Consider the following 12,630-nt stretch of genomic DNA (forward strand, 5'->3'; position numbering starts at 1 on the left):
GTGCGGTCGGCCACTTTGGCCTCCTCATCGACGACCCTGTTGTTGGCCAAATGCTTGTTCTAACGAACACCAGTACGCAGTGTCACGATGAATGGAGAGAGCACTAGTAACATTCTATCGCAGGCTTTTATTTCATTTTAGTGAAAATTAAACTATTGCTTAAAACAAAAGTGCTATATGCTACTCATAGACAATCAATATTATCCGGTAATATGATGATAAAACACATATCGACGTTGGATTTGGTGACCTTAAGTGACGATTGCACAACAATAGTACGTATACAATGTGCCCCAACTTAGAAACTACCAACAAAACATATCATACAATTAACGATTAACATTAAAGCAACTATTTACAAATTAAAAAATTATAGATATGCTACTTCATAGACAATCAATATTATCCAGTGATAACATAAAACACATGTATATATCAATGTTGCATTTGATGACATTAACCGATAACCTCAATTTGCATACAATGCACTTCAAACTAGAAGCTACACTATAAAACATATCATATACGAGCAGTACAATTTAAGGTGTCACGGCCGGTAATGGTCCTATTATTGTCACTCTAAAGCAATCGAAACCAAAAAGAACTTCATACTTATGTCATCAGGAGATTTGATGAGTACACATATGGAACTACAATATGACGATACATGATTGTTGAGAACATTTCAAGCAAAAGCACTCTCCGAACATTTGTCAATACAACATTGTAGGTGAGGCTTAGTTTGTCAAGTATGTGAAAAACCAAAGCCCGTCAAGGGCACGCATGATAATTGTGCATCTTTGTATTTCTAGAAGTTACATGTTATCAATTTCAATTTTCAGAAAAAATCTTCAAAAAATTGTTTTTAAACATGAACCATCACAAAAATTAGTTGACAAGACATGATAGAGTAAATTATAGGGAAAGAAAGGGAAAAAAATCCATACACTCATTATTCATGCCGTAATGTAGAGCTCGACCGATAACATGAGAACATACTCCCTCCATTCCATATTCTAATGCGTATAGTTTTTTGGTCTAGATTCCGAAATGTAGTGCGCCTAAGCTGCTTTGTACCACAATAGCCCTCGCCTGGTTCACGGAGTGCAGCAGCAGACAGCATGTGCTGTGGCAGAGTGAGCAGACGGAGGGGTAATTTTCGTCCAAATAAGAGTGCCAGGTCACGTCTTGGTATAACCGCTACGCACAACGGCGCACTACAAAAAGGAATGGAGGGAGTAACTAAATTGAACTCTTGATTCGCAAAAAATAATTCTTAATTGAAATGTTATTTAAACAAATAATGGGAGTATTTTTTTGCAAGAAAAATGACTTGGTGATGGCAAAGTAGAAGCGTTCCCTTCCCTGGCATCCGGCATACATTGTGCAAGTTAAAACTCTGGCGGTGGGCTAAACAGAAAAGGCGCCGCTGGCCTAATTTAGTGCCGCCACGCCGAAGACGAGTGGGGGGGCGGCGGCGAGGGCAGTCAAAGCGCTCGCTGACTGCGCCGCGTTTTATTCCCTCTCGCCGCTCCCTCCACCGCTCGCTCCCCTTTTCCCCTACTCACTTCCCTTTTTTAACCCCCCGCCCATCTATAAATGCCCGCCCCCCTCCTCGCCTTATCCTGGGCGCTACACACCCACCCCACCCCACCCCCCTGCATCACCAAAACGCCCGCATAACCAAAAAGATACGCGCACGCCACTTGTACACCTGCTGCACCCATGGCGCCTAGAGCGGCGGAGAAGGCGCCTGTCTCCCCGCCCACCGGCCTCGGCCTCGGCGTCGGCGGCGGGATCGGGGTCGTCGCCGGCGGCGCGCACTACAGGGGCGTCCGGAAGCGCCCGTGGGGACGCTACGCCGCGGAGATCCGCGACCCGGCCAAGAAGAGCAGGGTGTGGCTCGGCACGTACGACACCGCGGAGGAGGCCGCGCGCGCCTACGACACCGCCGCCCGCGAGTTCCGCGGCGCCAAGGCGAAGACCAACTTCCCGTTCCCTTCGTCGTCGTTGTCCCCTGTCGCCGCCGGCGGCGGCGGCGGCGGCAGCCCGAGCAGCGACAGCACCTTGGACTCGAGCGGCGGAGGGAGCGGCGGCTGCGCCCAGGCGCCCATGCAGGCCATCCCGCTGCCGCCCGCCCTCGACCTGGACCTCTTCCACCGCGCGGCGGTCGTCACGGCCGTCGCCGGCGGCGGCATGCGCTTCCCATTCAACGGTTACCCGGTGGCGCCGCGCCAGCCCCTGCACCCGTACTTCTTCTACGAACAGGCCGCGGCCGCCGCGGCGGCGTCGGCGTCGGGGTACCGCGCGCTGAAGGTGGCGCAGCCGGTCACCGTGGCGGCCGTTGCGCAGAGCGACTCCGACTCCTCGTCGGTCGTTGATCTGTCCCCGTCGCCCCCCGCGGTGACAGCGCATAAGGCGGTCGCGTTTGATCTGGATCTCAACCGGCCGCCGCCTTCCGAGGACTAGACAAAGGACAAATTTTAGATGATGACTGTAGTTTCTCATTTTTCCTGCAGGGAACGCTTTTTTTCCTTCTTCTGTTCTGGTCCTCTTGTATTTTTGTTTAGTTGTCCGAGACAGACCGAGGAGCCCTGTAAATAGTTTTTCCGCCGAGAACAGAGCAGAACCGATCTGAGATCTGTTGGTCTAAAACGGATCAAACCGGCGCTGAGGTGAACCGAGACTTGAGTATATGTGTACTCCTCATAAGATGATGAATTTTTCAGAAGATTATGTCCATCTTTTGTGTTGAGAAAGGCAAGATTTATGGTTGGGAAACATTTATTCGCTAATCGGCGCCGCTCCGTCTCCGGCCATCAGGTTTGCTGCCATCTCCGCGACACGGCAGTGAATGGTTTGGTGATCTGCACGTCTCGCTCTGCATGGACACTTCTGGGCTCGACTGACCGGAGGCTGATCAGGAGTAATTGAGCTGGAGTAACGTAATTTTGCATGTAGTTATTGCTCGCTCAGCTGTCAAATTTGCGGCTTTCAAACCCTTCGCTGACAGCTCGGGAGAAAAGGAAAGATGGGTTAGATCTACGGGGACGGAAAGGGCCAAGCTGCAGTGGGCACGAGAGACAAGTGTGGACGAGAGAGAGAGAGGGACGGCCTGGGAGCGGTGCGGTGGACGGACCGACGATCCGTAGGCGCGATGGAACCGCGACTGCGTTGTTCTACTCGTGACCTTGAGAATAACGTGTGCGTGTGGTGTGGGCGACGTCTGTACGACGCGTGGTGCGCGGCCGCCGGTCCCCGCTGCCGTCCCGGCCCGGCCCGGGGATCCTCTCTGCCGGATCCATGCTGCACCGGATGCGTGCGTGGGGTTGGACTTTTGGTGGGGGCGCGCCGCTGGTGATGGTTGGAGCGGAGCCGCGTGTTCGGGTGGGCGCTTGGGTATTTGCGCGAGGACCGGGCGCGGTCTCGGCCGACATGCGTGGGCCAGACAAGCGGAACGGCGGGCATCAGGACGCAGTGATTCGCGGGGCGGCTGCTTCACCTCGCGGTGGGGCCTGCCGCGTGCCCCCGCCTTCCGAAGGTTGCAGCTTTTCTCGTTTCACTCCTCGTACATATTTTTATCCAAACTGTGCTCGTATATTTTAGACGTTTTTTAGGGGACGTATCTTTATATTTTAGACGTGAACACATCGTACGTATAGCAGAGCTCGTATTTTAGTGTGGCTACGACATGTTTACAGCGGTTCGCTCTCATGCGCGCTACTTGCGGTGGCTTTCTTTAGGCATCTCACGCTCGACCTAAATATGAGAGCATCTACAGTCGGACTTATGAAATCCGATTCCAATCGTCTGCGGATACATTCCGGCGAGTCCACAAATAGCGAATTCACCCTTAAACATCCTCTTTTACTTTTGTGTTATTAACAAATCTCATACACACGCAATTGCATGCAACGAAAATCTAGTCTAAACTATGCTGGCGCTCTCCTTATTGTTCCCTTTCGTGCCCATGTCTAGCGGCCGTAAGCCCTGCGAAGTGAAGGTCCGGTTGCTGGCTAGCAAAAGTAGGACACGGGACACGGACTAGCTCACAAGGGACAACGCGGCGTCGTCGTCTCCCACGCCCTATTTTTCCTCGTCGAAGCCCATTGCCTAGACTTGTCGATCGACGTGAGGTCAACGGTAAACGTAGATGGGTCGGCCTCGGGGTCGAATATTGACTCCGCCACCCTGCGGATGCGGCGTCATGAGGTGTCGGTTCTTGGTGCTAAAACCGGTTGATCTTGAGTAGGGGTCCCAAGCTTGATTACCTGAGCTAGATGGTAACAGGAAGAGTAAGGACACGGTGTTTTACCTAGGTTCGTGTCCTTTTAATGAGATAAAACCCTACGTCATGCTGCTTATATATTGGTTGTGATGGAATAGAAAGTACATGTTGATCTATCTCGAGACCGTATGAGTTTGTCTAAGCTCTAGCCTTGCAAATGTGGTTGCTGTATGGAGTAAACCCTACGACTTATATAGATGTCGGGGTACCTAGGGTATACACATGGTCGGTTATAATGTAGGGATAAACACACCAACTACTCAAATACGATTGAAGTCTATGCCAAGCCTCCAGAAGACCTTCGTCTTGATTACGCTGAGTGCCAGGGCCAGGGTGGCCCATTCATCAACCTTTGGTGGGTCGTCGGCCAGACTCATAGCCGGCGGACCGACGCGATGAACACTCCCTAATCCAGGACACGAACAGTTGCCCCTGAACTAGTCTTCAAGATGAGGGTATCAGACATCTTCATTGGGATAACTCCATAAGTTTGAGTCTTCGTCTTCATAGTCTATAGTAGAGCCATGTCACCTGTAGCCTGTATTTGAAAAAGTTCATACAGTAGAATGGATGTAGTGTTGGCTATACATTTAATGCATGCATGCTGTGCTAGGCAAAGGAAAGTGACAGGATTGGCTGGGGGGAGCTGAATACCGGCCGTAGCACTCGCATGGGCTGCATGCAGGCTCCTTTTCCTCGTTGCTTGTGCTATCGCCCGGCGACTCGCGAAGCGCCCACCTGGTCCTTTCTTCTCACTTCTCTCTCCTCCAGCTATGATTTTGCTGATGTGGAAGACGCTATAGCCTGCTGACTAGTCTCTATTGTACTTGCTCTTAGGTTGTGCACCGTGACCAAGGAGGAGGAGAAAACGAGAAACGTTAATGTTTATTTGCTAATTAATAGTATTGCATGCAATGAACTAACCACTGCATGTTGTGTTTGATATCTCAAGTCATTAAAAGCATGCATACTCTTTATCTCTTATTGGTTGATATGTCAAGAAACAAGAAATGAGGTAGAAGTTAATGCACCGCGCCTAAGTGTTTTGGGATTATTTGGTTTTCGTAAGATGACTTACACGCCTAGACGGAGGGATTACAATGGTGAGGAATAAACCAGTTAAATATTTGGTCAAAATTTAGCACAAATTACAATGGTGAGGAATAAACCAGGACGGAGTAGTAGTTTAGAAGCCCAAATAAATGAGTGAGGCGCCTTATTGTTACTCTCCACTATGACTAGTCTTGTGGGAAAAGATGGGGAAGCCGCCAAAAGAACTGGCCCTAGGAGTAGTAGCTAGGGATCGAGTGTGCGAGATGAACCGGAGAAAGTAAATGTAGAGAGATGAAATGCAAAAAAGACGAAAGGATGTGATGGTTGCTTGTCCGTTTATTTTACCAGGCCACTTATTACTGGGAGTGGTTGGGTTTTGTGATATGACGGCTTTACTGCCGTGCCACGAGCGGGGTGAGAGGTGAGACTCCCGTGCAGCGCCGCCCTCTACACTTGTACTACATCGGGCGTGGTTTATTAGTCCCCCATTGAATTTGACTGAAGATTTAACTGACAAAATGTTAGTGCATGTCAACAAAAACTATATCGTTGGATTCGTATTTGAACATAGTTTTGAATGATATAATTTTAGGTGACATGCATCAACATTTATCGTACTATATATAATGTTAGTTCAATTTTTGGTCGTACTAATCTATAGTAGTAAGGTGCCCGTGCGTTGCACCGAAGAGTGAAATGCATTGATGGGGGAGTTGTTTATTTTGACAAAGGATGTGGGGGTCATCTCATGTGTAACGGGTATCGATAGGTTTCTTCGGATATTATTTCATCTCTAGAGCTCACAAACATCCGGGTGAAATAGATAAAATGGTATCTTTTGCAAACAAAAGCGTTCAACTGTTCAACCTGCATCCAAAACTTGTGAAGAAATAACACTTATTGTGCTTTGCAAGAAATGATCTTTTCTACACTATCTATACTACTACTATATAGTATACAAGTCCTGGATTGCACCTAGAGCATCAATCCTAGCCACTCATCTCCTAAATCTAACGGCTGATATTGGAGGGATTCGCAGTGAACAGTGCCTGCAGCTGAATCTACTTGGTTCTAGAACCATCACTGCACCGTGTCATACCTTCCTGAAAATAAGACCTATGCCTCCTCTACTATGCTGCAATTGTCAGGTTGTGATGAGTAAAAAAAGAGTTGGTTTTGAGCTGATTTGAGATGGTCTGGAGGAGAAACTAAAGTTGAAGTAAACAATTTGTGGGTTCCACCATGTACTTTTTTTTATATTCTTCGAAAATTTCTGGATGACCGCAGGCAGCAGTTGCATTTTGTACTACCAATTAGTAAATTTCTAAACCCTATTTCATGTGCATCAACAATATTTTTTTTCTCAGAACTCATTTTTCAAAGTATTTTTTTGGTGGAATCACACCATATTGTTAAGACGTGCATCGCACGTGCATACACGCTAGTAAGAATTAGTTTTTGAGTATCGATTGTTATACATGTTGGCTACAGATGACATGACACTTTCTTATAGTCAACATGTGGCTATACTATTAAGTAATATTAACCATGCCCTTATACACCTAGATGGATGGATTAAATCAGGATGACTTGCAAGCGGGCAGAGGGGATGTAAGAAATGGTTCATCGTAAGTCTTTCACCAGTACTGTAGTAAAAAATTATGCATCGAAGATTCTAGACTAAACCATAAACGGATACACTTTTATTCATGCGCGATACTCCAATAGAGCAAGATCCTGCATGGAAGTCTCCACATGCTTAGACAGCGGATTACATTGAGCGAAGACTAATGATCAACATTTAACTTGATAATGCGTATGTCCAGGTGAACCTCCTTGTAGTCCCCGTGCACCGCATCTGCGGGTAAAGGATGCCATGGGTTTCCAACTCCATATTGGCGGGATAGTCCCAACTCCCCAGAGTCCAAGTCCGTTCGATGAGGCCAGTGTCGCCGCCCACGCGACCCGGAGGGGTAGTAACACTGACCACGCACCCATACATCGGCCTCGTGTCAGTGTCAGTGTCAGCGGCGTCGCCCCTGACGCACATTACAGAGACGGGGCGGCGGCCTGTGCGGGCCTCGCCGGTGCCCACGATCAAGAGGAAGACGCTTCCGACCTCCTCCGAGACTAGTAGGCAGCGGTGATCCTCCAGCGACTCTGGCATGGTGAACGGGTAGCATGTCTCGTACTTGATGTTCTCCGCCATGGGCCAGCAGTGACCGTTGCACGCATCTGTGAGGTGATGCACCATGTCCGCCGGCGAGCCACAAAATGGCATCGAGCACTCATAGAAGTGGATGAAGGGCTCCTTGGAGGCATCGACCATGCCATCCATGAAACAGGAGTGGCTATAGCGGACGTTGCACTAGTTGAATATATGAGCAAGTTACTACGAGATTTAATCCGAATAAGCACAAAATAAATCATGACGGCTATAGCAGAGATGAAACTAATCATGTGGACTAGCATAGTAGTAGGATACAGAGTAGAAACATGAATTCTACCATGATTTCGAACAGGAAGGACAGAAACACATACGGTGCAACGGGAGCAGCACCGTTGGTGTTGAGGTTGTCGCCCATGTCCAAACACCACGTAGACACGGGCCCTGTTTGGATACTCTAACTCAGTTAGAGGTTATAGTTAGATTCTAACCCTGAACTAGCTCTGAACTAACTCTAACCAAAAAGATGTTTGGATGGCAGGGTTAGATGGAGTGCAGATACGGCGAGGCGCCTTCATGGGCGGTGCGAGAGGGAGGGAGGAAGAGGACGAGACGCCTTCATGGTCTTTGAGCACGGTCCGTAGTCGTTCCACGCTCGGGCATTGAAGTTTGTAACTATTTTAGATTAGAATATACTACTCCTCCGGTGATAGTAGTAGAGCAGAGTCCTACTCTACTACTCTACTCAAGCAAGTTAGGGCATAGCACTATAGGGAGTACCAGTATGTGATCACTCAAGCAAGTTGTCTGGCATCGACATGACCCTACGCTGCTGGTATGTGTCTCGTAAGTCAAGTGGCGTGCCGTAGTCATCATCACCTGTCCACTTACCGCAGCACATATTCGCTTCTCCATCTTTGTCCGCACATAATCTCGTCCAATCTTCCATCCCCGCTAAGGCGCCTCCCCCCTCGTCCGAAACCCAAGCACTAACAATGGCAGAACCGAGCAGCGCCCGCCGAAAGAGTGGCTAGAATGCGCTCCCCACAGAGGTTATCAAGCTCATTGTTTCACGTGTGGACAATCTCAGTACCATGCAAGGATCATGATGGCAGCGCGGTTTCGTTCATCAGGCAAAACTGTGTGTACACAGCGTACCATGCATCTCTGCATGCACCATACCCTGATATGTGCTGCCACACCCTGCAGCCCAAAGTAGGAGAGAGGGTCGCAAGTATCAGACTTCGACTTGCTCGCTGGAGTTTCCCCCGTTAGGCACCCATCTGGTTCAAGCCGTCAGCCAATCTCCACAGCTTAATAAATAGTAACGTCTAACTGAGCCAGTTAGTTAGATGCGTACACTTGGTGTAGTAGGATCTTTATTTAGTTTGATTCATACACTTGTTCTTTTTTGTAGCCCTTTTGTAATGATGGCTGATGCTTGGTTTGGAAGAGAGAGCTGCGTCTTCACTCTTCTGGCCTGCTTACTGCTTCTGTTGCACCCCTAGCCCTTGTTGCTGCTGATGTTTTCAATGTACAATCAATAGTATATTTCGTCTGTTGGTTGAATAAATGTGTTGTTAGAACGACAAACGCAATGTTTTGGAAGTCGTTGCATGGTTCGATCCTTTAGTGCCCCGTACCGTACGTAGCGCATACTATTTTTCGTACGGAACACATTTTCCACTTGTTGATAACATGCAGCCCACTGATGAAGGCCCAATAGAGAAGCCCATAATTAACTGGAAGGGAGGCTCTCACATGAATCCGGCCCAGGTACATGCTCATGGTCCCCTAAACATAAATAAGTAAATAAATAAATAAATAAATAAAGCTAAATGCTCATGCACCAGTTCTTTGGGAAAATAGGTAGCCTAGTATTTATTTTTGAAGAATACCCAAGCTAGGCCTATTTGTTTTCTCCGAATTACTGGGCTACAAATCTTTCAAGACGAGGATGGATGCATTCCGGCCTGGCTTAAGAGTATGGTCAATGTCTGTTAAAGTAGTATCAAAAGGGGTTGAAAATTCCAAAAAAATTATAGCAAATAGGATATAAGTTTCTTTTTTTTGTTTTTGTTCTTCACTGATATCTTATATGTATTTCATTGTATTTAACATGACATAGTACTAATTTATTTTTAAATTTGTTTTAGTATGGCTACTAATTTTTGGATAAAGAATATTTCGTTACCCAGCAAAAATTTGCGAATTTTCAAAATTTCCCACATATTTAGTTAATTTTTTTACCTTGGTACTGACCAGAAAATGGCCAGCAATTCTAAAAAAGGAAAACGGGCTACAATAAATTCAATATGAATTAGAAAATGAGTAAAAATTATAAAATAATAGCAAATGGGCTGTACACGCCACATATTTCGAGGCTGACTTGTTTACGCAAGGCTTTATCAGTGAACACATGATTCTAGCAGCAGTGACTGTTGGATGTCCATCCAACGGCCGACGTGCTTCTTCAATCTCTGATCTTCCTACTCCAGCCGCCTAAAATAGCGCCGGCGGGACTGCCTGCTCCCTCCTCTTGTGGCCTGCTGTGATGCCGTGCAGACTTCCTCGGCCCACCCTACTCCCTTCGCTGGCCTGGCCGCACGCAATCAACTGCCTCCTTATTACGTGAAAAAAATTCCTCCCACTGACATCTGGGGCGCACCGGTTGGGAGGCTGGCCTGTGGGCCTACTAAGTTGACGCGTACGCAGGGCTTGTCAACTTAATCAACAAACAATTCTAGCAGCAGTAACTGTTGGATTTGAATCGAACGGTCCTGCTGCTTCTTCAATCGCTGCTCTTCTTGCACCAGCCGCCCAAACAAGCACCGGGGAGACCGCCTGCTCATGCCTCTAGTGGCCCGCTGTGCTGCCGTTGAGGCCTCATCACCCCCTACCACTCCCACCGCAAGCCAGGCCCTGTAGCGACGGCAGCATCACACCGCAGCCGAACCAGTGAACCCTCATACTCCTCTCCGCATGGGCATCCACTGCCGCGTCTTCCCCGGCTCCGCGTCGTCCCCTTCCTAGGCCTCGCCGTCGTCCACCGCCTTGGTGCTCTCAGCGCGGCGTGGTCAACGTGGTCAACGACATTCCATCGGAAGAGTACTGTATGTGGAGAGACTGACAGCTGGGTCCACGGCCACATCCCAGTTTTTTTGTGATTTGCCAAGTAAGTCGCTTTGTCAGGCATGTTGGGGTGCAAATCTTTCAAGACGAGGAGAGCTTTCATTCGGCTGGCCGAGAAAATGGCCCATCAGTAATGAGAAATGGGCTGTACATTTTTAAAACACATCAAACCGGCAATTAGTTTCAAATATCTTTTTTATTTCGAGATTTTAAATTACATTAATTTTTATGCGTGGAGAATTTGTTGGATTTTACATTGATATACATTTATTTTTAAAATCAGTTTGAATGTGAGTCGAAATTTTGGGATTAAAAACAGTTCCGACCGCACCGAAATATGCAAAATTTCGTATAATTTTTTAACCATGGCCACAATATGGGTTGTAATGCTAACAAAAATAATATGGGCTCCAAGAAAAACCTTAATAATTAGCAAATGGGCTGTAAATTATTAGAAATAATGGCAGATGAGCTGTATGCTGTTTTCCACAGATTTGAGGCTTTCCTAAAAAAAGGTTGACGCACAAGCAATGACTGTTTGATGGCCATCCAACGGCTTTCGTGCTTCTTCAATCTCCGCTCTTCCTGCTCCAGCCGCTCAAACAAGCGCCGGTGGGACTGCCTGCTCCTTCCTCCCCGCGGCTGGCTCTGCTGCCGCACAGGCCTCACCGCCCACCATACTCCCATCGCTGGCCTAGCCATCCCTCTACGCACCCACACCTGCTGTTATTCTCCGGCGATGGCAGACGAACCAGTAAACCCTCATACAGTCGTACTCCCCTCCACGTGGGAAACAACTGTCGAGTCTTCCCTGCCTCTATGTCGTTCCCTTCCTAGGCCTCGCCGTCGTCCACCGCCCAGGTGCTCTCAGCGCGGCCTGGTCAACGTGGTCAACGATCGACATGCATTTGAAGTGGACTGTATCTGGAGAGGCCGACAGCTGGGTCCATGGCCGCACGAATGGAAATGCCTCCTTATTACGCGCAAAATAATGATTCCTCCACTTGACATCAGGGACCCACCGAAAGGGCCTCTGTATTTCACAAAAAAAACATTACCGGCGCTGACAGCTCGGACCCACCAGCTATATCTTCGCACGCAAGGAAGTGCCTCCTTATTACGCACAAAAAAATGAATACTCCCCTGTTAGCTGGGACCCACTATAGTGGCAGGCTGACTTGTGGGCCTACTAAGTTGACGGGGACGGAGGGCTTTGTCAACTTAGTCAATATGCACGATTCTAGCTCCAGTGACCGTACGATGTCCATCCAACGGTCGTAGTGCTTCTTCAACCTCTGGTCTTCTTGCTCCAGCCGCCCAAACCAGCGCCGGTCGTGACTCGTGCTCCTGCCTCCCGTGGCCGGCTGCGATGCAGTGGAGGCCTCACCGCCCCCTACTACTCCCACCGCTGGTCAGGCCATCCCTCTACTCACCCACACCCCGTGTTATTCTGCGGCGACGACAGCCTCACACCGCAGCGAACCAGTGAACCCTCGTACTCCTCTACGCATGGGCATCCACTGCCGCGTCTTCCCTGGCTCCGCGTTGTCCCCTTTCTAGGCCTCGCCGTCGTCCATCGCCCTGGTGCTCTCGGCGCGGTGTGGTCAACGTGGTCAAGGAACGGCTTCCATCGGACGTGGACTGTACGTGGAGAGGCTGACAGCTGGGTCCATCGGCCGCAGCAAGGAAGTGCCTGCTTATTACGTGCAAAATAATTATTCCTCCACCTGACAGCGGGGACCCACCGGACAGGCCATCGTATTTCACGAATTTTTTCCCCCTGACTGCTGGGACCCACTAGCTACATCTTCACACGCAAGGAAGTGCGTCCGGGCAAAAAAAAACGATTCACCCCCCTGACTGCTGGGACCCACCAGCTACATCTTCACAGGCAAGGAAGTACCTGACAGTCAAGACCCACCTGGTCAAAGCATACGTAGCATTGTCATTCTAGTCGCGAACGTGTACGTACATATATACTGGTGGATGT

At 48.7% G+C, this 12,630-nt stretch overlaps 1 protein-coding gene across 1 annotated transcript; it reads left to right on the plus strand.

Moving 5' to 3' along the window:
• Window positions 1-1,632: 1,632 nt before the first annotated feature.
• LOC119269270 (ethylene-responsive transcription factor 4-like) lies at window positions 1,633-2,742 on the plus strand. The gene has a single exon (XM_037551066.1). It carries the CDS (start codon window positions 1,726-1,728, stop codon window positions 2,467-2,469), a length of 744 nt encoding a protein of 247 aa, XP_037406963.1. The 5' UTR covers window positions 1,633-1,725; the 3' UTR covers window positions 2,470-2,742.
• The last annotated feature ends 9,888 nt before the right edge of the window (window positions 2,743-12,630 follow it).

Source organism: Triticum dicoccoides, chromosome 3A (genome assembly GCF_002162155.2).
Source record: "Triticum dicoccoides isolate Atlit2015 ecotype Zavitan chromosome 3A, WEW_v2.0, whole genome shotgun sequence".
In the NCBI taxonomy this organism is placed as follows: Eukaryota; Viridiplantae; Streptophyta; class Magnoliopsida; order Poales; family Poaceae; genus Triticum; species Triticum dicoccoides.

Coding starts and splice junctions, on each gene's coding strand:
- LOC119269270 (XM_037551066.1), top strand. CDS start 1,726: ATGGCGCCTAGAGCGGCGGAGAAGGCGCCTGTCTCCCCGCCCACCGGC.